The sequence below is a fragment of the Sapajus apella genome, unplaced genomic scaffold (genome assembly GCF_009761245.1).
Source record: "Sapajus apella isolate SASKATOON/1434 unplaced genomic scaffold, GSC_monkey_1.0 scaffold12, whole genome shotgun sequence".
NCBI classification, from domain to species: Eukaryota; Metazoa; Chordata; class Mammalia; order Primates; family Cebidae; genus Sapajus; species Sapajus apella.
The window spans coordinates 25,716,745-25,741,928 of NW_022436952.1; the positions used below are offsets into that span (position 1 = coordinate 25,716,745).

A 25,184-nucleotide genomic window follows, 5' to 3' on the forward strand; every position below is an offset into this window, starting at 1 on the left:
TTTTTTTTTTTTGAGGCGGAGTTTTGCTCTTGTTACCCAGGCTGGAGTGCAATGGCGCGATCTCGGCTCACCGCAACCTCTGCCTCCTGGGTTCAGGCAATTCTCCTGCCTCAGCCTCCTGAGTAGCTGGGATTACAGGCACGCGCCACCATGCCCAGCTAATTTTTTGTATTTTTAGTAGAGACGGGGTTTCACCGTATTGACCAGGATGGTCTTGATCTCCTGACCTCGTGATCCACCCGCCTCGGCCTCCCAAAGTGCTGGGATTACAGGCGTGAGCCACCGCGCCCGGCCGGCTATTTTTATTTTTGAGACAGAGTCTCACTCTGTCATCCAGGCTGGAGTACAGTGGTGCGATCTCAGCTCACTGCAGCCTCTGCTTCCTGGGTTCCAGCGATTCTCCTGCCTCAGCCTCCCAAGTAGCTGGATTGCAGGTGCCCATCACCACGCCCGGCTAGTTTTTCTTGCATTTTTAGTATTTTTAGCATTTTTTGGTATTTTTTAGGGGTTTCGCCACGTTGGCCAGGTTGGTCTCAAAACTCCTGACCTCAGAGGATCTGCCTTCTTCGGCCTCCCAAAGTGCTGGGATTACAGGCATGAGCCACCATGCCAGCCTTAGTGTCATTTTAAAGTGGGAAAGCTAACTGCTACCTTTCAGGATAGCGATGAGGAACAAATGAGGTGATGCAAATAAAACACTGACTCTTGGGGTCCCAGTGGACCAGTAGTTATCATGGAAGGGAGTGAGAGGCCTGAACACCTGCCCATGAATGCGGTGAGTCCCCTTCCTCAGGGTGACTGGCCTATCTGAAATTTACCAACTGACAGGGTAGCACTTGACATAGAAACTGATCTGTGCCTGGCAGATAGGGTCATTAAAACTTTAGAATATCACCCCTGTTTTCCATCTTCCTTCTTCCCATCCAGGAGAGGTATCATGAAAGTATTCTGGGGAATGTGAAATGGGGTATATGTGGGGAAAAGGCCTTTGAGTCCAGATAGTATGAGTAATAAATTGGAAAGAATTTATTTTTTCAGGGGATGGGAATTGTATGAAGAACTCCTGGTGCCAGATACCTCTGAAGATATGTGTGGCCCAGGGCATATGGAAGGACACCCTCAAAGATAGGCAATGGCTCCCAGGCTTTGTGGAGGGTGGAGGAGAGGGTCTGGAGAGTTCAAGTCGCAGGCCGCAGGAGAGATCCCACCTGTGATTACCAGCTCTGTGTGACTTTGGATAAGTCTCTGTATGGCTTTGGAACTCAAACATTCAGCTGAAAAGAGTCCTCAAGGCCCTAATGGTGCCTGCTCAGAGTGGCGCTCAGAGTGGCTGACAGCCTGAGCTTGCTTTTGAGTTGCTTGCTCTTCGCTTTGTTTTTTTTTTGTTTGTTTTTACAGCAGTTTTTCCTTCCTTCCTTCCTTCTTTCCTTCCTTCCTTCCTTCCTTCCTCCCTCCCTCCCACTTTATCTTTCTTTCTCTTTCTTTTCTTTTCCTTCCTTTTCTTTCTCTCTCTTTCTTTCTTTCTTTCAACAGAGTCTCACACTGTCGCCAGGGCTGGAGTACAATGCCGCAATCTTGGCTCTCTGCAACCTCCGCCTATTGGGTTTAGGTGATTCTCCTGCCTCAGCTTCCCAAGTAGCTGGGATTACAGGTGCCTGCCACCACGGCCAGCTGATGTTTTGTATTTTTTGTAGAGATGGGGTTTCACTATGTTGGTCAGGCTAGACTTGAACTCCTGACCTCATGATCCACCTGTGTCAGCCTCCCAAAGTGCTGGGATTACAGGCATGAGCCACCAAGCACGGCCGATTTTTTTTTTTTTTTTTTTTTTTTTTTTTTTGAGACAGTTTTGACCCGTTGCCCAGGCTGGAGTACAATGGTGAGAGCTTAGCTCACTGCAACCCCCACCTCCCAGGTTCAAGCGATTCTCCTCTCAGCCTTCTGAGTAACTGGGATTACAGGCACCCACCACCATGCCTGGCTAATTTTTTTGTGTTTTTAGTAGAGACAGGGTTTCACCATGTTGGCCAGGCTGGTCTTGACTCCATGAGGTGATCCACCCATCTTGGCCTCCCATAGTGCTGGGGTTACAGGCGTGAGCCACTGTGCCCGGCCTAATTTTTTTTTTGTATTTTTAGTAGAGACAGGTTTTCACCATGTTGGCCAGGCTGGTCTTGAACTCCTGACGTCAGGTGATCCACCCACCTTGGCCTCCCAAAGTGCTGGGATTACAGGCATGAGCCACCGTGCTCAGCCTTGCTCTTCCCTTTGGATGAGCCTCCCAGCAAGAGGTGATGTAGGTGTTGTGATTCTGCTGCTTTTTCAGCCCAAATCCCTAGGGCATCAGTCTCTGAGTAAGGCGTGGGACCAGGCCTCCCAGTCTTGTGGCCTTTCCAGTGTCCTCCAGAGACTGGAGCAAGCTGGCAGTTGTGTATGGGTCAATGGTCTTCAGTGGTTGCCTGGCGGCTGGGCCAGAAACCCCCTCTAAGATTTATGAGGCTGGTGAGGCGGTCCTCTCCTAATTTGCATAGCTACCAAATTAGGTTCAATTAAAAAAAAAACTCACAAATTATTTTGATATGTAAATGAGATGCTTGTGGTAAAAGACCATGTGCAAATCTTTGACTTTCTCTGAGCCCTGAGGATTGGAGCAAAGGGACTTGAGAGTGATGTGACAGGCTTCCCTGAACCTGTGGGCCGGACCTGTGCTGCTATATTGTTTGGAGGTGAATTGGGAATATGCAAATTATCTTGTCGCTTTACTTCTCTGGGCCTGCAGAACAAGGCTTTGCAATAATATGCGTGACCTTCTAGGTTTGATTGGATGCAGCTAAACAAATAACCTGATTGAGGCTCGGGGGAGGGGTCTGGGCTGACACAGGTGTCCTCTCTGGCTGCACCCTCCCCACTTCCTGAGGGATTTTCCTCCCACTTCCCTCCCTGAGGACCCTTTCCTGGCTCCTCCTCTAGGTTCCCCTGACATGGTTTCTGTTTCTCCACAGAAGGAAGAGGCCCGGCAGAAGGGACTCGCTGAGCCACCACCCGTCCCACTCCATGTTGGCTGCGCTCTCAGGTGAGAGGGTGCCCAGAGGATTGCAGTGAGGAAAAACTGGACCCAAAGCAGCAGGCCAGCAGGGCGGCCATTTTTTCTAGGCTGGGGAGTTCTATGAAATGGCTTTCAGGAGTAGCAGGACTTCCCCCTCCTTCCGATGAGAGAGGTTTCCATCGCTGACCTCCCTAGTCAGTGACTTCAGAGGTCATGACCTCTTGACCTTCACCATGACCTGAGGTATCTCTGGCCTCTTCCAGATACAGAGGTGAGTTAGACATACTTGTCCTGGATGCTGGCCAGACTTAGGTGGCTCATGGCCAACCCCTGATTTCTGTGACCTGAAGTGATTCAGCCTTCCACTAGTTTCTGACCAGCAGCCCTGACCTACTCCCTGCCTGATCTTAGAAGCCCCTGCCCTCTGCCCAGCCTCTGAGACTCTCCTCGGCCTCTTCTTTTACTGTCTAGGCTGGCACCATGCCCCCCCCTGCAGAGGTGACGGACCCGTCCCATGCTCCCGCTGTCCTGCACCAGCTCAATGAACAGCGGCTCCGCGGCCTCTTCTGTGATGTCACGCTCATAGCTGGAGACACCAAGTTCCCTGCTCACCGCAGCGTCCTAGCTGCTTCAAGTCCCTTCTTCAGAGAGGCCCTGCTTACTTCAGCCCCGCTGCCCCTCCCACCAGCTACTGGGGGCTCAGCACCCAACCCTGCTACCACCACAGCGGCCTCTTCCTCCTCCTCCTCTTCCTCATCTTCTTCCTCTTCCTCCTCCTCTGCTTCCTCCTCTTCCTCCTCTTCCTCTTCCTCTTCCTCTCCCCCTCCAGCCTCTCCCCCTGCTTCATCCCCACCCCGGGTCCTGGAGCTGCCAGGGGTCCCAGCAGCTGCATTTTCTGATGTCCTCAACTTCATCTATAGCGCCCGGCTTGCACTGCCTGGCGGTGGAGGGGATGGGGCAGCTGTAGCAGAGATCGGAGCTTTGGGGCGCCGTCTGGGCATCTCTCGCCTTCAGGGCCTGGGGGAGGGAGGCGATGCCTGGGTACCTCCTACCCCAGCCCCTATGGACACCTCGCAGCCTGAAGAGGACAGCTTTGGGCCGGGGCCCCGGCCAGCTGGGGAGTGGGAGGGTGACAGGGCTGAGGTCCAGGCCCCTGACTTGCAGTGCCCCCTGCCCCGGCGGCCCCTCCCCTGCCCCCAGTGTGGAAAAAGCTTCATCCATCCCAAACGGCTGCAGACCCATGAGGCCCAGTGCCGACGGGGGGCCAGCACTCGGGGGTCTACAGGGCTGGGTGCCGGGGGCGCTGGCCCTGGTGGTCCTGCAGGGGTGGATGCCTCAGCCCTGCCTCCACCAGTGGGCTTCCGAGGGGGCCCCGAGCACGTGGTGAAGGTGGTGGGCGGCCACGTGCTGTATGTGTGTGCGGCCTGTGAGCGTTCCTACGTGACCCTGTCCAGTCTCAAGAGGCATAGCAACGTACACTCATGGCGGAGGAAGTACCCCTGCCGCTACTGCGAGAAGGTGTTCGCCCTGGCAGAGTACCGCACTAAGCATGAGGTGTGGCACACTGGGGAGCGCAGGTGAGTAGTCCAGGCTGGTTGGGGAACAGCCTTGGCCAGAACTCAGAGATCACCAGGACTACGGTGGCAAGGGGCGGGGCTTGGGGCCCAGAAAGTTATCCGGAGACTAGGTCAGCTGCAGTAATCCCTGCACTTTGGGAGGCTGAGGTGGGAGGACTGCTTGAGGCCAGGAGTTTGAGATGAGCCTGGACAACACAGAGACCCCATCTCTACAATTTTTTTTTTTTTGAGACGGAGTTTTGTTCTTGTTGCCCAGGCTAGAGTGCAATGGCATGATCTTGGCTCACTGCAACCTCTGCCTCCTGGGTTCAAGCGATTCTCCTGCGTCAGCCTCCCGAATAGCTGGGATAACAGGCATGTGCCACTACACCTGGCTAATTTTGTATTTTTAGTAGAGACGGGGTTTCTCCATGTTGGTCAGGCTGGTCTCGAACTCCCGATCTCAGGTGATCCTCCCTCCTCAGCATCCCAAAATGCTGGGATTACAGGTGTGAGTCACTATGCCTGACTTTTTTTTTTTTTTTCTAAGCTAGAGTCTCACTCTGTGCCCCAGGCTAGAGAGATTCGATCTCAGCTCCCTGCAACCTCCATCTCCTGGGTTCAAGTTGAGTATCTGGGATTATAGGCATGCACTACCATGTCCAGCTAATTTTTGTTTTTTGTTTATTTGTTTGTTTTGAGACAGATTTTTGCTCCCACCATCATGCCTGGCTAATATTTGTATTTTTTGTAGAGACAGGGTTTCACCATGTTGGCCAGGCTTGTCTGGAACTCCTGGCCTCAGGTGATCTGCCTACCTCGGCCTCCTAAAGTGCTGGGATTACAGGCATGAGCCACTGCACCAGGCCTGTTTTTTTTTTGTTGTTGTTTTTTTTTGTTTGTTTGTTTGTTTTGAGAGATGGAGTCTTGCTCTGTCACCCAGGCTAGAGTGCAATGGCATGATCTCAGCTCACTGCAACCTCTGCCTCCAGGTTCAAGCGACTCTCCCGCCTCAGCCTCTCAAGTAGTTGGGATTACAGATGCCTACCACCATGCCCAGCTAATTTTTTTTGTATTTTTAGTTGGCGTTTCACCATGTTGGTCAGGCTGGTCTCGAACTTCTGTCCTCAGGTGATCCACCAGCCTCAGCCTCCCAAAGTGCCAGGATTACAGGCGTGAGCCACTGTGCCTGACCTTAATTTTTGTATTTTTAGTAGAGCAGGTTTCACCATGTTAGCCAGGCTGTTCTTGAACTCCTGACCTCAGGTGATCCACCAGCCTCAGCCTCTCAAAATGCTGGGATTATAGGGGTGAGCCACTGTGCCTGGCCTCTATAAACTATTTTATTTTATTTTTGAGAAAGAGTCTCACTTTGTTGCCCAGGCTGGGGTGTAGTGGCGTGATCTTGGCTCACCACAACCTCCACCTCCCAGGTTCAAGCGATTCTCCTGCCTCAGTCTCCCAAGTAGCTGGGACTACAGATGTGCGCCACTACGCCTGGCTAATTTTTTGTATTTTTAGTAGAGACGGGTTTTCACTGTGTTAGCTAGGATGGTCTCAATCTCCTGACCTTGTGATCCATGTGCCTCAACCTCCCAAAGTGCTGGCATTACAGGTATGAGCCACTGTGCCCAGCTTTTTTTTTTTTTTTTTTTTTTTTTTTTTTTTGATGGAGTCTCACTCTGTTGCCCAGGCTGGGGTGTAGTGGCACAATCTTGGCTCACTGCAACCTTTACTCCCACCCGGGTTCAAGCGATTCTCTGCCTCAGCCTCCCAAGTAGCTGGGATTACAGGTGCCCGCCACCATGCCCAGCTAATTTTTATATTTTTAATAGAGACAGGGTTTCACCATCTTGGCCAGACTGGACTTGAACTCCTGACCTTGTGATCCACCTGCCTCGGCCTCCCAAAGAGCTGGGATTAAATGCGTGAACCACCGCGCCCAGCCCTACAAACAATTTTAAAAGGAAAATAAAACATCCTGATACTGGCCCCTGCTAACCACCATTCGCCCATCTGCCTTCCTCCAGCTGAGGTTTATTAGCGCCTCTTTGTACCATGTCCTGGCTTGCTGCTATGGGGAAAGCCTAGAGGGAAAGAGAAAGTTGCCCTCACGAGAAAGGACTGCAGAGACACAGGCATGTCCAGCAGTAGTTAGACTATTCAGAGCAGGCTTGTTTCCACACTGTGTCCCTGTTTGTAAGGCATTTCCCCATTCTGTCATTTCGGCTTCAGAAGAAGGCTATGTGAGTTAGGCTGGGTCCCAGATGGAACAGCCAGTGGAGGCGCTGAGCTCGGATGCGCGCTCCTCACTGAGGCTGTCCTGGTGAGGCAGGCAGCACCAGGAGGGTGAGCAGATGGCTGTGGGAGCCACAGGTTTGAGCGGAGGGCAGAGGAGGACCTGAGAGGTTTCAGGGCCCTTGACTCAGTGGCTGTGTTCCTGCTCTGTTCCCTGCTGTCCTGACCAGGTACCAGTGCATCTTCTGTTGGGAGACCTTTGTTACTTATTATAACCTGAAGACGCACCAGCGAGCTTTCCATGGCATTAGCCCAGGCCTCCTCGCCAGTGAGAAGACACCCAATGGAGGCTACAAGCCCAAGCTTAATACTCTCAAGCTCTACCGCCTGCTCCCCATGCGGGCAGCCAAGCGGCCCTACAAGACCTACAGCCAGGGAGCCCCAGAGGCCCCTCTTTCTCCAAGCCTCAACACACCGGCCCCAGTGGCGATGCCAGCCAGCCCACCACCCGGGCCCCCACCTGCCCCAGAGCCTGGCCCTCCACCCTCAGTCATCACTTTTGCTCACCCAGCCCCCTCTGTCATTGTCCATGGGGGCAGCAGCAGTGGTGGAGCGGGGAGTGGGACGACCAGCACAGGAGGGTCCCAAGCCGCCTCTGTTATCACTTACACTGCGCCCCCAAGGCCACCCAAGAAACGAGAGTACCCACCTCCTCCCCGTGAGCCTGCAGCCACACCCACCAGCCCAGCCACAGTGGTCAGCCCAGCCACCGCCGCAGGCCCAGCCACAGCCACCGCCACGGAGGAGGCCAAGGGCCGGAATCCACGGGCTGGAAGGACTCTGACTTACACAGCCAAGCCCGTGGGTGGGATGGGTGGAGGTGGGGGTCTCCCCACAGGGGCTGGCCGGGGCCCCTCTCAGCTGCAGGCTCCACCTCCACTGTGTCAGATCACTGTGCGAATTGGTGAGGAGGCCATTGTCAAGCGCCGCATCTCAGAGACTGACCTGCGTCCTGGGGAGCTGAGCGGAGAGGAGATGGAGGAGAGCGAGGAGGACGAAGAGGAGGAGGAGGAAGAGGAGGAGGAGGAGGAGGAGGAGGAATCCAAGGCTGGTGGGGAGGACCAGCTCTGGAGGCCCTACTATTCCTACAAGCCTAAGCGCAAGGCTGGAGCTGCGGGAGGTGCCAGTGCCGGGGGCGGGGGGCTGCCCCGAAGCCGCAGGCCACCACGCTGGAGGCAGAAGCTGGAAAGGAGGAGCTGGGAGGACACCCCAGCGGCTGAGAGCCCAGCGGGGCGTGCCCGTACAGAGCGGAGGCACCGCTGCGGCGACTGTGCCCAGACCTTCGCCACCTTGAGAAAGCTACGAAAGCACCAAGAGGCCCACGGCGGTGGCTCCCACAGCTCCCGCACCGGACGAAGGCCCTCCACCCGATTCACCTGCCCCCACTGCGCCAAGGTGTGTAAGACTGCAGCTGCCCTGAGCCGCCACGGGCAGAGGCATGCTGCTGAGCGGCCTGGGGGTACCCCCACGCCTGTCATTGCCTATTCCAAGGGCAGTGCCAGCACCAGGCCCGGGAATGTCAAAGAGGAAGCCCCCCAAGAGATGCAAGTCTCCTCCTCCAGCGGTGAGGCAGGCAGTGGGAGCACTGCTGCTGAGGAAGCTTCCGAGACTGCCTCACTCCAGGACCCTGTCATCTCAGGGGGTGAGGAGCCCCCAGTGGTGGCAGGTGGGGGCAGCTACCCATATCCACCTGTGCAGGAATTTCCACTGGCTTTGATTGGGAGTGGCCGGGAACCTGGTGGTGGCAGGGGAAAACCTGGGGGTGAGGGGCCAGTGGGGGCTGGTGATGGGGACCGGATGGAGGGGATAGGGGCTGCCAAAGTTACTTTCTACCCTGAGCCCTACCCGCTTGTCTACGGCCCCCAGCTACTTGCCGCCTACCCTTACAACTTCAGTAACTTGGCCGCTCTCCCAGTTGCTCTCAACATGGTCCTACCTGATGAGAAGGGTGGGGGGGGCCCTTCCTTTCCTACCAGGGGTCTTTGGCTACGCAGTGAATCCTCAAGCAGCACCCCCTACCCCACCAACACCACCTGCCCCAACTCTTCCTCCACCAATTCCCCCTAAGGGAGAAGGGGAAAGGGCAGGGGTTGAGAGAACCCAGAAGGGTGATGTGGGGTGAATCCTGGGGCTCAATCCCCCTTTCACCAGATGCCACCCTCCCTGAACCCCCCACCACTACCAGCTCCCTGGCCTCCCTGCCCCTTGGGAGCCCCTCCACACTCTTGTGCAGGGACTTGGGGGCCCCTGGAGCTCAGGGGTCAGGCTGCTTTGTGTGAGATTGTAGTTTTCCCACCTCCTGGGAAGGGATCTTTCGTGGTTCCCCTCTCAGTCTTCCTCCAGGGAATGGCCTCCATGAGGGGCAGGGCCAGCTTCCCCCCTTCTCCAGCCCTTGGGGCAACTGAGCAATATACTTAACCTGAATCTCTACTCACAGCCCCCACCAGCTCTGAATGTCTAACCTGCTCCCCGATTCGTAAACCTAGGGGGAAACCATCTCTCTCACCTGATGACCCCCACTTGTTCTGAAGCTTTCTCTAAGCCCTTTCCAGATGCTTCCTAGCACATTCCATTCTTTGTGGCCCAGGGCCTGGACCAGACCATTGTGATACCTGACCCCACCCACCTGGGAGTGTGGTTTTGGGTTCCATCCTTCCCAAGTGTGGGTCTCCAAGTCCCTGCTTCCCTTGCATCAAGACGCCTTCCTCGGCTTTCATGCCTTTGGATCTTCCATGTTCATCCCCATATTGCTGGACTTTGGAGATGGCCTCTCCCAACCCAGGTCCAGGAAGTTTGGGGAGGGCTGCCCCTCTGGGCTGCTTGTTCCATGGCTGGGTACTTTCCCAGTCCAGGGCAGGGAAATATTGGCCCTATCTTGACACCCAAATCCAGTGAGCTCCAGATTCTTCCAAGGCAAAAGAGGTGAGCAGATCACACCTCTTTCTGCCTCTACATATGGCCTCTTCTGGGCCAAACCAGATTTGGGGGCCAGGAGGGAAGAACTGCTTATGGGATGGAGAAGGGAATCTACTTTATCCCTGTTTTTTTCCTGATGGTGTCTCCCAGACTAGACCAAATAGCCAGAAAAATGATAGGGGTCGGTTGGGTGGGTAAGCCCAGGATTTGCACATGACCTTGATCCTTACCTGTATTCCCGTCTTCCCAGTGTCACTCCCCTCACCAGTCACTCCAAATGGTTTGGGGGGAACCATTCTACTCTTCTGGTGGGCTTTGGGGTATCCCCACCAACTTTCCCTCTAAAATAGCACCTTACACCCCATCTTTGACTCAGTTCCCCACACCCAAAGATCCCAGCCTAGGGATGGGGTACAGGGACTTTAGTCCCTAATCCCTAATTTGCACTAGTTAACCCTGGTCAGGGGTCCCTGTATTTCCTTCCAGTGGGGGAGATGAAGAAATGTTTGTTCCTAATGCTCTTTTGAAAACTGGGCTTCTCTGCTCTGTGATTGGATAAACATTTCCCATTCTACCCACCTCCCCCCAAAAAATAGCTCACAAGGGGAGAGCCAGTTTGGGGGAGCAAATTTGACAAATGGGAATTAGAGGAGTGCAGTTTTAAAAGGAAAAGTTGCTGTCATCAAAATGACAGCCTTTTCCCCAGCTACTGTTTTTTGGGGCCAAAATGGCTGCCCTAGCAGGAATCACTGCCCAGGGCAAGATCATGGCTTTTGGAGGGAGGTGAGTTTAGGGAGGGCCAGGACCATCCTCCTGCCCCTCATACCCTCCCAGCATATACAAAGGGGGAGGTTTTAGACAGGCTCCCTGAATGTTAACCATAGAGGAGTCTCCTTCATTCCTCCTCTGTCTCTTTGCACTTTTATTGGTCTTGGCCACAGCCTGAGTGATGAATTTCCTACTGAATGTACCAAGTTCCGATTTTTAAGGGGGGAAAAAGTATCAAACAGGGAAAAATGCAAAAAAAAAAAAAATCACTAAAAATTCCCACAAATCTTGTTTCTGGCACTTTAGAAAAACTGCAAAAAAAAAAAAAAATACATAAAGAATACATATATATATCTACACACAAATTATATATCTATGTATCTATACAGCGGAACCACAAGAGAGACTGAGGAAGGCCTGGAGGCAGGGGCAGAGGTGATGGCAGCGCCCCTATATCCTTAACCCGTACTCCTCTGAGGCAGACAGGCATGGGAAATGGAAGGGTTGAGGATGGACCGGAGAATTGGAACTTCAGAATAGGTCAAAATTCCGAAACCATGGACTTTTTTTTTTTTTTTTTCGGGAGAATTTAGATTGTAGACATTTATTTTTTGTTAAATATGAGTAAGGAAAATAGCTTCCAGAATGTGGTGGTTCTGGGCAACAAATGAGATTGTGGCGACGTGGAGATTAAAATATATGTATTTGAACTGGGGAATTTGAATATTGTGAGTTTCAGATGTTGGAAATTTGGGATTTTGCAGTTTTGTCTTTTGAAAATGATCACGTCTTGTCAGTTTGTGCCCTCTTTCCCCATGTTCCCTGGGAAGAAGGGTGGCGGCGGAGTGGGAAGGCCACTGGTTCTGTGCTACAGCACGCAAGATTTAGGATTCTACAGACTCTAGCTCTATATGTAGTGAGGACCCAGATTTAGAGAAACTGACCAATATTTATCTCCGCATTTGTGTGTGTGTCCAATTCTGTAGGCCAATAAACCAACCAGACAAATGAACTGTGCTCCACATTGGGATGCCAGGTGCAATTATTTCATGGCTGGTGGGTCTGGGGGAAAGGAACATGCTAACTTTGTCCCACAGGGATCCCTGCAAGTTATGGCCAGTGCTCCCTCTTTGGACAGCAACTTCCCGCAGTTGAGTAGTTGAGTTAGGGCTTGTTGACTCTAAGCTCAAACTGACTTTGGCCCAACCTCCAGCCAGAAATGTTAACACTCCAGTTCATGCAACCTGCAGGGCGCAAGGTCTCAGTGTCCAGAATGGCCCCGCCTTAAACCAGGTCTAACCTTTCTTCCAAATTGAAAGGAATCTGAGGCACAAAATGTGTGATGGCCATAAAAGATAACCTTTATTTCTCACTTGTAGCCTCCCCATTGGCTTCAACTCCTTGCCTCCCCTCTGCTCCCCTGTATCTTTTCTAGTGTTATGGAGGGGTGGGCAGGTGAACAGGGGCTTTGAGGAATTCTGGTCTGAATAACTTGACCAGAGTGGGCAGCCACTAAGCTCTAGCCAAGTTGTTGCCAACAGGGGAATCAGGCCTGGTGTTACTGTAGGTTTTCTTTTGTTTTGAGACAGAGTCTTACTCTGTAGGCCAGATTGGAGTGCAGCGGTGCGATCTTGGCTCACTGCAACCTCTGCCTCCTGGGTTGAAGTGATTCTCTGCCTCAGTCTCCTGAGGAGCTGGGATAACAGGCATACACCACCATGCCCAACTAAGCTTTGTATTGTTAGTAGAGATGGGGTTTCACCATGTTTGCCAGGCTGGTCTCAAACTCCTCACTTCATGATCCGCCTGCCTCAGCCTCCCAGAGTGCTGGGATTACAGGCATGAGCCACCGCGCCCAACCTACTATAGTTTTTAAAATTATTTTTGGGGGCCGGGCGCGGTGGCTCACGCCTGTAATCCCAGCACTTTGGGAGGCCGAGGCGGGTGGATCACGAGGTCAAGAGATCAAGACCATCCTGGTCAACACGGTGAAACCCCGTCTCTACTAAAACTACAAAAAATTAGCTGGGCATGGTGGTGCGTGCCTGTAATCCCAGCTACTCAGGAGGCTGAGGCAGGAGAATTGCCTGAACCCAGGAGGCGGAGGTTGCGGTGAGCCGAGATCGCGCCATTGCACTCCAGCCTGGGTAACAAGAGCGAAACTCTGTCTCAAAAAAAAAAAAAAAAAAAATTATTTTTGGAGCTGGGTGTGATGGCTCACACTTGAAATGCTAGCATTTTGGGAGGCCGAAATGGGTGAATTGCTTGCGCTCAGAAGTTCAAGACCAGTCTGGGCAACACAGTCCCTATCTCTATAGTTTTTGGTTTTTCTTAAATAAAATTCTTTTTTTTTTTTTTTTTTTTTTTGAGATGGAGTCTCACTATCACCCAGGCTGAAGTATAATGATGTGATCTCAGCTCACTGCAACCTCTACCTCCCAGGTTCAAGCAATTCTCCTGTCTCAGCCTCCTGAGTACCTGGGATTACAGGCGCGTGCCGCTACACCCAGCTAACTTTTTGTATTTTTAGTAGAGACAGGGTTTCACCATGTTGGCCAGGCTGGTCGCGAACTCCTGACCTTGTGATTTGCATGCCTTGGCCTCCCAAAGTGCTGTGATTACAGGCATAAGCCACTGTACCCGGCCATAAAATTATTTTCAAGAGCAGCTGGGAAGCCAAATTTCTCGTGAAATATCCACATTTTAAAAGTAGTGAACTAGTTCAAATTTAAAACTGTGCAGGCGAAACAAAACACCATTGCAACCTCTGATACATACCACGTAATGCTTTTTTCCCATCTTCTTATGTGATCCCCAGACAATCCTATAGGGCATATGCTGTCATCAGTTTCATCTTACAGATGTGGAAACAGGTACAGAGCAGTTTAGTGGCTTGTGTGAGCACCAAGGCTGGAACTTGAATGAAGGTCTTTAAAATACTTGTTTTTGGCCGGGCACAGTGGCTCACACCTGTAATCCTAGCAATTTGGGAGTCCAAGGTGGGTGGATCACAAGGTCAAGAGTTCGAGAGTAGCCTGGCCAACATGGCAAAACCCGTCTTTACTAAAAATACAAAAATTAGCCAGGCGTGGTGGTGCACTCCTGTAATCCCAACTATTTGGGAGCCTGAGGCAGGAGACTCGCTTGAACCCAGGAGGTAGAGGTTGCAGTGAGCAGAGATCACGCCATTGGACTCCAGCCAGGGCGACAAGAGCAAGATTCCATCAAAAAAAAAAAAAAATCTTGTTAGCCTGTTTTCTTTTCTCATTACCAATGCATGCTTTTAGAAATAACTTTTTATCCTAAAGATAGTACACATTACAAAACATAATAAACTACAGAAACATAAAAAGAAAACGACCACAAGACCCAACATGCAAACAATAAGCACTACTTTATTTCAATTTTTTTTTTTTAAATTAAGACGGGGTTTGACCATATTGGTCAGGCTGGTCTTGAACTCCCGACCTCAGGCGATCCACTCGCCTTGGCTTCCAAAGTGCTTGGATTACCACGCCCGGCCTTTATTTCTATTTTTTTAGAGACAGGGTCTCACTATGTTACCCAGGCTGGTCTCAAACTGTGGGGCTCAAGTGATCCTCCCACCTCAGTCTCCTGAGTCACTGGGATTACAGGCCTGAGCAACCATGTCCAGCTTATAAACATTATTAATTACTATATTTACTTCCCAAAATTTCTTTCCTCTATTCAACAAACATTAAGCACTTACTATAGGTCAGGACCTGTGCACGGTCCTGGGGATGGTACAGTGGACAAGACAGATTTCTTGACCTCATAAGGCTTACAATCTAGTTCCTGTTCTTTGTTCTATTTCACTGGCAACCTAGATATTGATACCCAAAAGAGCTTCTTTAAGAACCCAAAGGCTAAATCAGATTATAGTGCATTTCAGGGGGCTCCAAGACACCTGCCTACCCAGCCCTCAGTCCCACTGCAGTCCGCAGAAATGAAATCAGAGGCCAGGGTTCCTCGTGAAGGAGTTAAGAGGCAGAGAAGGATAGGGCTTGATAGTACCGCCAAACTCTCACTTTAGGTGGCAGAGGGCCTGGGTCTCCACCCTCCAGTCTTCAAGGAAAGGGGTCTGGAGGGGGCAAGTGGTATGTGGCATCCAAGAAGATGACTAGGGTCCCAACGCTGGTGAAGATGATGAAAGTCCACAGGAAGAGGCGGTCCACTACCATGGCCACAAACTGCCAGTCCTCCTTCAGCTGCGGGTAGGCAAAGGAAACTTCCTGAGCTCTGGGCCCAGACTCCCAGGGAAGCCTCCCCACCACACTTTCCTGCCCGGTACCCCCCGGGGTCCTCCTACCACCGGTTTGAGGCAAAAGTCGGCAGCCCAACAGGAAAGCCAAACTGCAGCCAATGGATGGGCATAAAGAACCAGTAGGTAAGCAGGGGGTGGGACCAAATGAGGGAGATGTCCAATCAGAAACGAAAGCGAGGCCAGGGGCGGTGGCTCACCCCTGTAATCCCAGCACGTTGGGAGGCCTAAGAGAGCAGATCACCTGAGGTCAAGAGTTGGAGACCAGCCTAGCCAAAATGCTGAAACCCCTGTCTCTACTAAAAATACAAAAATTAGCCAGGCGTGGTGGCGCGCGCCTGTCTCCCTAGCTACTCGGGAGACTGAGACAAGAGAATCGTTTAAACCTCGGAGGCAGAGGTTGCAGTGAGCCAAGCTCGCGCCACTGCACTCCAGCCTGGGCGACAGAGCGAGACTCGGTCTCAAAAAAAAAAAAAAAAAAAAATGGGAGAGCGAGTTGCTGGGGCGTAATTTGGGGGTGGGGCCAAGGTCACCTAGCTCCGGCCTTGTTCCACCCCCGTTGGACATACCGCATCGTGGTCCTCCTGTTCCTGCAGCTGTCGAGCGATGTAGCTGATTGAGGAGACGACCTCCCGTAGCTCCGGAGGCAGGGCCACAGCCCTGTTTGGACCATCGATAAATCGCCGCAGATCAGGGGCGGACAGTTCAGGCTGGAACCTGGAAGAGGAGTGACTGTTTGGCCACGCCCAGACGCAAAGACAGCCAGTGCCAGCGATCCAGGCCCCGCTCCAACTGCCTCCAACAAGTTGCCAGTTCTTAAAACCCGGGAGTGCCCTTCGTGCTCTCCCCACCAGCAGTGATCTCTCCAGCCTTGTGCAACTTCTTCCACCGCCTATGTTTTAGTTCCCATCTCCCCTCAGTGCGAGCAGAGGGTACTACAACTCCCATGATGCTCAACCACAGCATCTTCCGGGAGCACGGGCCGCTTCTTCCGCACAGTCTTCCGGGAACTGTAGTTCTCCCTCTCCCTTTTAAGTGGGTAATGGGTGTAGTCCTACCTGTTGGGTTTGGGGAAGAGAAAATCAGTTGGCGGCTTCCGGATGAAATATTCATCTGTTCCCCGACCCCAGCCACTTCCTGGAGAAGAAGACTGAAGGGGCTCCGGCATCTGCTCTCTCTCAGGTTTGGGCCTTTTTAGACCCAGGTACACCGGAAGTTTGTGGATGAAGATCTGCACAGTACAAGAGTATTGGTGGATGCTTTCATGCTTTCAAACCAGAGGGAAACAGCCAACCACCCTACCCCACATGCCCATTCCCATTCGTGTGTGCGTTCACATTCTTCCACAAACAAGGAGCTACGCAAGGAAATGCTGCCACACAGATTTAAGAGCTCTTTAGTGGGTTGGGACGGTTGCGGTGGCTTGCGCCTGTAATCCCAGCACTTTGGGAGACCGAGGCGGGTGGATCACCTGAGATCGGCAGTTTGAGACCAGCCTGAGCAACATGGAGAAACCCTGTCTCTACTAAAAATACAAAATTAGCCGGGCGTGATGGCACAAGCCTGTAATCCCAGCTACTCGGAATGCTGAGGCAGGAGAATCGCTTGAACCCGGGAAGTGGAGGTTGCAGTGAGCTGAGATTGTGCCATTTGTACTCCAGCCTGGGCAACAAGAGCAGAACTCAGTCTAAAAAAAACAAAAGGCTGGGCGCGGTGGCTCAAGCCTGTAATCCCAGCTCTTTGAGAGGCCGAGGTGGGTGGATCACCTGAGGTCAGAAGTTCAAGATCAGCCTGGCCATCATGGTGAAACCCCATCTTTAAAAAATAAATAAATAAAAATAAAAATTAAAAAAAAAAAACGGGCACCGTGGCTTATGCCTGTAATCCCAACATTTTGGGAAGGCAAAGTGGGCGGATCTCAAAGTCAGGAGTTTGAGACCAGCCTGGCCCAACATGGTGAAACCCCGCCTCTACTAAAAATACAAAAATTAGCCGGGCGCGGTGGCACACGCCTGTAATCCCAGCTACTCAGGAGGCTGAGGCAGAAGAATCACTTAAACCCAGAAGGGGAAGGATGGAGTGAGCCGAGATGGCGCCACTGCACCCCAGCCTGGGTAACGGAGTGAGACTCCGTCTCAAAAAAAAAAGCCGGGCATGGTGGCTCACACCTGTAATTTCAGCACTTTGGGAAGCTTAGGCAGGCGGATCACCTGAGGTCAGGAGTTCAAGACCAGCCTGGCTAATGTGGTGAAACTGTTTCTACTAAAAATACAAAAAATTAGCCAGGCATGGTGGCACACACCTGTAGACCCAGCTACTCAGAAGGCTGAGGCAGGAGAATCACTTGAACCTGGGAGACAGAGGTTCAGCGAGCCGAGATTGCGTCATTGCACTCCAGCCCGGGCAAGAGCGAAACTCTGTCTCAAAAAAAAAAAACTCAAAAATCATACAAACGCTGCTCAGGAAAAAACAACAACAGGTTCTTTAGTGGGTTGGGATGTATCCCATCTGGAAAGAGAGGGCTTCTCCCTCTTTGGAAGGCTTCCAATCTGATAGTAGCTAACCATAAGAATATTATATTTCCCTGGGACCTGAGATGAGCAGTATTGATGAAGAGAGTATGGGATCTATGAAATTATAATGATGGGGGGCCAGCTTAACTGTGCAACATTTCAACATCCAGCAGGTTTGGGCACGTCAACACTCTATCCCGTAGCAATGCTCTCCCTATGGTCTGTAAAAGGAAGGCTGGGGTTGGAGAAGGAGATCTTTCTTACCTGACGGACCCAAAGGGGCATTTGGTGGGTGTGGGGTGAGCGATGATGCAGATTGAGAACCACGACACTAAGGATGACTGAGAAGGTGACGAGGACCATGGTAAACATGAGGTACTTGATAATAATGGGCACCGAGAGGGAGGTCTCAGGTACTTTGTCAGCCAGCAGCAGCAGGAACACAGTAAGGGTCAGCAGGGCAAAGATTGAGAGTCCCATCTTCTCTCCTTTGAGGGCAGAGGGGAAGAGAGAAGGATTAGGATTTGCCCAAAAGAAAGCTCTATGACATAATCAGTGACCAAGTTTCCAGCCCATTCAAAGACAGACTTCTGCAGCCAGGCACAGTGGCTCATCCCTGTAGCCCCAGCACTTTGGGAGGTCAAGGTGGGAGGATCGCCTGAGCCCAGGAGTTTGAGACCAGCCTGAGCAACATAGGAAGACCTAATCTCTAAAAAAAAATAAAAATAAAAAAATAAAAATTAAGGCAGGGTCTTGCTCTGTCACCCAGGCTGGAATGCAGTGGCATGATAATGGCTCATCGAAACCTCCACCTCCCAGGCTCAAGTGATCCTCCCACCTCAGCCTCCTGAGTAGCTGGGACTACAACTACACACCACCACACCCTGCTAATTTTTGTACTTTTCGTAGAGATGGGGTTTTACCGTGTTGCCCAGGGTGGTCTCGAACTCCTCAGTTGAAGTGATCCACCTGCCTGGCCTCCCAAAGTGTTGGGATTACAAGTGTAAGCCACTGTGCTCAGCCTCTCCAAAAAAAATTTTAAATTAGGCAAGCACAGTGGCACATGCTTGTGGTCCCAACTATTTGGGAGGCTAAGTTGCGAGGACCACTTGAGCCTGGATGATGGAGGCTACAGTGAGCTGTGATTGCATTTCTGTATTCCAGTCTGAGCAATATAGCAAAATTCCCTCTGGGGAGGGAAAAAAGAAGGCAGGCTTTTAGAAGGGCCATCTGCACGCAAATCACTCCTACATTTGTATGTCTACCCTGGAGTTCTCCCCTGAATGCCGGATACATATCCATCCGCCTACTCAACCTCTCCTGGATACTTGGATGTCCAATAAATGTTTCAAGTTTAACATGTCCAAAACTGAGCCGGGTGCAGTGGCTCACGCCTGTAATCCCAGCACTTTGGGAGGCTGAGGCAGGTGGATCGTGTGAGGTCAGGAGTTTGAGATCAGCCTGGCCAACATAGAGAAACCCCATCGTTACTAAAAATACAAAAAACTAGCTGGGTGTGGTGACGAGCACCTATAAGCCCTAGGTGCTACTCGGGAGGCTGAGGCAGGAGAATCACTTGAACCCAGGAGGTGGAGGTTGCAGTGAGCTGAGATTGCACCATTGCACTCCAGCCTGGGCAACAAAAGCGAACTCTGTCTCAAAAAACCCAAAAACAACAAAAAATCAGAAAAAAAAATGTCTAAAACTAAATTCTCTTACTACCACCAAAGCTACTTCTCATACAGTCTTCTCTATCTTTTTTTTTTTTTTTTTTTCTGAGACAGTCTCCCTCTATCACCAGGGTGCAGTGCAATGGCGTGATCGAGGCTCACTGCAACCTCTGCCTCCTGGGTTCAAGCGATTCTCCTGTCTCAGCCTACCGAGTAGCTGGGATTACAGGCACCTGCTGCCATGCCCAGCTAATTTTTTGTATTTATTAGAGACAGGATTTCACCATGTTGGCCAGGCTGGTCTCAAACTCCTGATCTTTTTTTTTTTTAATGACCAAAATGCATTTATTTAATATACATCACAAGGGCTCAACTGAGGCTTAATTTAAAAGACTAAACAAAACAAAAATAATACCACAGCTCAAGATACAGAATCCTGTACAGAAATCACAAAAAGGACAGACCATCTAAGGAAAAATTAAAAAGATGACACAAGGACAGGCTGGGCAGCCTGGGTCAGGGCTCCTGGCTGGTGACCTGCTTTGAGTAGATTTCTTGCAGGTGCTTCTTGAAAGCTGTGGGGTTTTTCCAGAGCTCGGCAGCATGCGTGTTCAAGGGACTATCAATGTTGGGTTCTCCAAACTCCTGATCTTAAGGGATCTGCCTGCCTCGGCCTCCCAAAGTGCTGGGATTACAGGCGTGAGCCACCGTGCCAGGCCAGTCTTCTCTATCTCTTAAGTGACAACTCCATCTTTCCTGTGGCTCAGATCAAACTCCTTTGAGTCATTCTCAACACTTCTCTTTCTCTCTCTCTCTTCTCTTCTTTTTTCTCATCCAATATTTAATACATAGCAAACCCTATTGACTGTACCTTCAAAGTATATCCTGAAACTGATAACTTACTATATCTACCACTACCACTGATGCCGGACAGGCAAGTCCTGAAGTGGGGCTCAGCTTCGAGGGTTCTTGACTTTGCCCAGGAAGAATTTAAGGGCAAGCTGGTGGTAGGGTAGAAGAAAACAGCTTTATCAAAGAGGCAGTGTCACAGCTCTGGGACTTCTGCAGAGCAGGGCTACCCCAGAGGTAGTGTGCTGACGGTAGTAGCTCAGGGCAGTTTTGCAGTCATATTTATACCTACTTTCTTTTTTCTTGAGATGGAGTCTTGCACTGTCGCCTGGGCTGGAGTACAGTGGTGCAATCTCAGCTCACTGCAACCTCCGACTGCCAGGTTCAAGCAATTCTTGCCTCAGCCACCAAGTGGCTGGGATTACAGGTGCCCACCACCAGGCCTGGCTAATTTTTTTGTATTTTTTGTAGAGATGGGGTTTCACTATGTTGGTCAGGTTGGTCTTGAACTCCTGACCTCGTCATTTGCCCACCTCAGCCTCCCAAAGTGCTGGGATTACAGGTGTGAGCCACTGCACTTGGCCTTATATCTACTTTTATGTATTTATTTATTATTTATTTTTTTGAGATGGAGTCTTGCTCTGTTGCCCAAGCTGGAGTGCTGTGGTGCAATCATGGCTCATTGCAGCCTCTGCCTTCCAGGTTCAAGCGATTCTTCTGCCTCAGCCTCCCAAGTAGCTGGGATTACAGGCATGTGCCACCATGCCTGGATAACTTTTGTATTTTCGTAGAGATGAGGTTTCACCACGTTGACCAGGCTGGTTTCGAACTCTTGACCTCAAATAATCCACCTGTCTCAGCCTCCCAAAGTGCTGGGATTACAGGCGTGAGCCATCATGCTTGGCCATTTATATCTACCTTTAATTACATGCAGATTAAGTGATGGATTAGGCAGAAATTTTTAGGGAAAGGGTAGTAACTCTGGGTCATCAGGTGATTGCCATGGAAAAGGGTGGTAAGTCCTAGGTCTTCTGATGGCAATGGTAAACCAACATGGCACACTGGTGGGTATGTCTTATGGAAAACTGCTTCTGCCCTGTTCCTGTTCTAGCTAGTCCTCAATTTGGTCTAGAGTCAGGTCCCACCTCTGCATCACCACCTTGCTCCAAAGCACATTACCTTAGATCTGCATTATTGTGAAGGCCTCCTAACTGGTCTCTTTTCTTCATCCTTTTTTTTTTTTCTTTTTTTTTAGCGATGGGGTGTCACCATGTTGGCCAGGCTGGTCTCGAACTCCTGACCTCAGGTGATCCGCCCATCTCGGCCTCCCAAAGTGCTGGAATTACAGGCGTGGGCCACCGTGCCCGGCCCTCTTCATCCTTTTCTCCCATGCTGACTGTTCTCAACATAGCAGCCAGACTGATTTTGTTGAAATATAAATCAAGCGGGGCACACTGGCTCATGCCTGTAATCCTAGCACTTTGAGAGGCCGAGTTGGGTGGATCACCCAAGGTCAGGATTTCGAGACCAGCCTGGCCAAGATGGCAAAACCCCATCTCTACTAAAAGTACAAAAAAATTAGCCGAGCATGGTGGTGTGTGCCTAAAATCCCAGCTACTTGGCAGACTGAGACAGGAGAATCACTTAACCTGGGAGGTGGATGTTGCTGTGAGCTGAGATTCAGCCACTGCACTTCGCCTGGGCGACAAAGCGGAACTCTGTCTGAAAAAAAAAAAAAAAAAAAAAGCCGGATGCAGTGGCTCATACCTGTAATCCCAGCAGTTTGGGAGGCCAACGTGGGTGGATCACTTGAGGTCAGGAGTTTGAGACCAGGCTGGCCAACATGGTGAAACCCCGTCTCTACCAAAAATACAAAAATTAGCCAGGTGCGGTGGCAGGTGCCTGTAATCCCAGCTACTTGGGAGGCTGAGGCAGGGGAATCGGTTGAACCTGGGCAGCAGAGGTTGCAATAAGCCGAGATCGTGCCACTGCACTCCAGCCTGGACTACAGTGAGATTCTGTCTCAACAACAACAGCAACAAAAAGGCCGGGCATGGTGGCTCATGCCTGTAATCCCAGCACTTTGGGAGGCCGAAGCGGGCAGATCATCTGAGATCAGGAGTTCGAGACCAGCCTGGCCAACGTGGTGAAACCCCATCTCTACTGAATACAGAAATTAGCTGGGCATGGTAGTGTGCACCTATAATCTCAGCTACTTGGGAGGCTGAGGTAGGAGAATCACTTGAACCCAGGAGGAGGAGGTGGCAGTGAGCCAAGATAGTGCCATTGCACTCCAGCCTGGGTGACAGAGCAAGACTCACCTAAAAAAAAAAAGAGAAATGTAAATCAGATTATATCACTTTTTTTTTTTTTTTGAGATGGAGTCTCGCTCTGTTGCCCAGTCTGGAGTGCAATGGCATCATCTCGGCTTACTGCAACCTCCATCTCCCGGATTCAAGAGACTCTCCTGCTTCAGCCTCCCAAGTAACTGAGATTACAGGCGCCCGCCACCACGCCCAGCTAATTTTTTGTATTTTTGTAGAGATGGGGTTTCACCGTGTTGGCCAGGCTGGTCTTGAACTCCTGACCTCAGAAGATCCGCCCACCTCGGCCTCCCAAAGTGCTGGGATTACAGGCATGAGCCACCATGCCTGGCCAGCATATCACTCCTCTTTCCAAAACCTTCCAGTGGCTCCCCATCTCTTTCTACATGAAAGCAAAGGCCTCATTATGGTCTATACATCTTTCCCACGAGCTCCTTGACTTCATCTGCTAAAGCTTTCCCCTTTGCTACTTCATTCAGTTCCACTGGCCTCCTCTCTGTTTCTTGGGTATACAAGGCACCCTCCCATCCCACGGCCTTGCATTCACTAGTTCCTCTGCCCCGCTCATTTTTGCCCCAGATACTTGCCAGAATCATTCTCTCACCTCCTTCTTTGTTCAAAGATTCCCTTTTCAATGACGAATTCACGGACACCCTATTTTTAAGTTACAACCCCTACTGGAGTCCAGTGATGGGATCTCGACTCACTGCAGCCTCCATCTCCCAGGTTCAAGCACTTCTCCTGCCTCAGCCTACTGAGAAGCTGGGACTACTGGTGCGCACCACCATGTCCAGCTTATTGTTGTACTTCTAGTAGAGACGGTATTTCACCATGTTGGCCAGGATGGTCTCCATCTCTTGACCTCGTGTTCTGCCCTCCTTGGCCTCCCAAGGTGCTGGGATTATAGGCATGAGGCACCGCACCCAGCTCTCAACTTCTTTTCTTATTTTATTTTTATTTTTGGGACTTGTCCTCTTATTTATGTTGTTTATTGACTGACTCCCACATTAGCATGTAAACTCCATCAGGGCAGGAATTTTTGTCTCTTTTTTTTTTTTCTTTCTTTTTTTTTTGAGACCGAGTTTCGCTCTTGTTACCCGTGCTCCTTGCAGTAGCACAATCTCGGCTCACTGCAACCTCCACCTCCTGGGTTCAAGCAATTCTCCTGCTTCAGCCTCCTGAGTAGCTGGGACTACAGGTGCGCACCACCACACCCAGCTAATTTTTGTGTTTTTAGCAGAGACGGGGTTTCACCATGTTGACCAGGATGGTCTCGATCTCTTTTTTTTTTTTTTTTTTTTTTTTCTGAGACAGAGTTTCACTCATGTTACCCAGGCTGGAGTGCAATGGCGCGATCTCGGCTCACCGCAACCTCCGCCTCCTGGGTTCAGGCAATTCTCCTGCCTCAGCCTCCTGAGTAGCTGGGATTACAGGCACGAATCATCATGCCCAGCTAATTTTTTGTAGTTTTAGTAGAGACGGGGTTTCACCATGTTGACCAGGATGGTCTCGATCTCTTGACCTCGTGATCCACCCGCCTCGGCCTCCCAAAGTGCTGGGATTACAGCCTTGAGCCACCGCGCCCGGCCGGTCTTGATCTCTTGACCTTGTGATCCACCCACCTCGGCCTCCCAAAGTGCTGGGATTATAGGCGTGAGCCACCGCGCCTGGCCATATCTCTTTTATTAATGTATTCCCAGTGCTTAGCACGTTTCAAATACTAAACAAATGCTGCATGAATGAAGACCAGTCCCTGTGGCTTTTAAAGATACTATGTAGCAATTTGAAAGATCTAACAATGAAACAGGCTGTGGTGGCTCATGCCTATAATCCTAGCACTTTGGGAGTCTGAGGTGGGTGGATTGCCTGAGCTTCGGAGTTCGAGACCAGCCTGGGCAACATGGTGAAACCCTGTCTCTACTAAAATACAAAAGAAATAAGCTGGGTGTGGTGGTATGTGCCTGTAGTCCTAGCTACTCGGGAAGCTAACGTGAGAGAATCATTTGAACCCGGGAGGCAGAGGTTGCGGTGAGCCGAGATGGCGCCACTGCACTCCAGCCTGGGCAACAGAGTCAGACTCCATGTCAAATAAATAAATAAATAAAACAGGCCTGGTGCGATGGCTCACTCCTGTAATCCCAGCACTTTGGGAGGCCGAGGCAGGCAGATCACGAGGTCAAGAGATCAAGACTATGCTGGTCAACATGGTGAAACCCTGTCTCTACTAAAAATACAAAAATTAACCAGGCATGGTGGCAGACACCTGTAGTCCCAGCTACTTGGGAGGCTGAGGCAGGAGAATCGCTTGAACCCAGGAGGCGGAGGTTGCAGTGAGCCAAGATCACTCCACTGCACTCCAGCCTGGTGACAGACAGAGACTCCATCTGAAAAAAAAGAAAACAGAAAGAAAAAAAACAAAGTATACAATGATATGACAGGGGGATGATTCTTCCCATGGCATACAACAGACATTGCAAACTTCATGAATGGTACTGAAATAAATAATTTTACGGGCTACTCTACTTTAGTCCTCTAATGTCGGGTTCCAAGATTTATCTGGTTCTAGGCAGAAGTAAGGGTTACTTTTTTTTTTTTTTTTTGAGATAGGGTCTTGCTTTGTAACTCCCCAGGCTGGAGCACAGTGGTGAAATCAGCTCACTGCAGCCTCAACCTCCCAGGCTCCAAGTGATCCTTCCATCTCACCCTCCTGAGTAGGTAGAGGTACTCACCACCATGTCAGGCTAATTTTTGGGTTTTTTTCTTTTTTTTTTTTTTTTTTTTTTTTTCTTGTTGTTGTTTTTGTAGAAACAGGATCTTGCTATGTTGCTCAGGCTGATCTCAAACTCCTGGGCTTAAGAAATTCTCATGTCTTGGCCTCCCAAAGTGCTGGGCGGAAGGGTTCCATTTGAAAGTGTTTCCTAGAGCTGTGTCACTCTCTTTTTTTTTTTTTTTTTTTTTTTTT

The 25,184-nt window shown here is 50.8% G+C and overlaps 2 protein-coding genes across 2 annotated transcripts in view; one reads left to right on the forward strand and one right to left on the reverse strand.

Moving 5' to 3' along the window:
• The window catches only part of ZBTB4 (zinc finger and BTB domain containing 4), a 22,001-nt gene extending 10,395 nt beyond the window's left edge, over positions 1 to 11,606 (forward strand). The window contains 4 exon segments of the mRNA XM_032280466.1: positions 3,003 to 3,073; positions 3,518 to 4,623; positions 7,071 to 8,850; positions 8,852 to 11,606. Coding sequence (XP_032136357.1) covers positions 3,527 to 4,623; positions 7,071 to 8,850; positions 8,852 to 9,022 — 3,048 coding nt within the window. The 5' untranslated portion in view covers positions 3,003 to 3,073; positions 3,518 to 3,526 and the 3' untranslated portion in view covers positions 9,023 to 11,606.
• Positions 11,607 to 14,268: 2,662 nt separating this feature from the next.
• The window catches only part of CHRNB1 (cholinergic receptor nicotinic beta 1 subunit), a 17,329-nt gene continuing 6,413 nt past the window's right edge, over positions 14,269 to 25,184 (reverse strand). Inside the window, exons 8-11 of the mRNA XM_032280469.1 lie at positions 17,644 to 17,867; positions 15,925 to 16,097; positions 15,436 to 15,583; positions 14,269 to 14,813 (exon numbers count right to left, since the gene is read on the reverse strand). Coding sequence (XP_032136360.1) covers positions 14,673 to 14,813; positions 15,436 to 15,583; positions 15,925 to 16,097; positions 17,644 to 17,867 — 686 coding nt within the window. The 3' untranslated portion in view covers positions 14,269 to 14,672. The remainder of the gene's footprint in view (positions 14,814 to 15,435; positions 15,584 to 15,924; positions 16,098 to 17,643; positions 17,868 to 25,184) is intronic.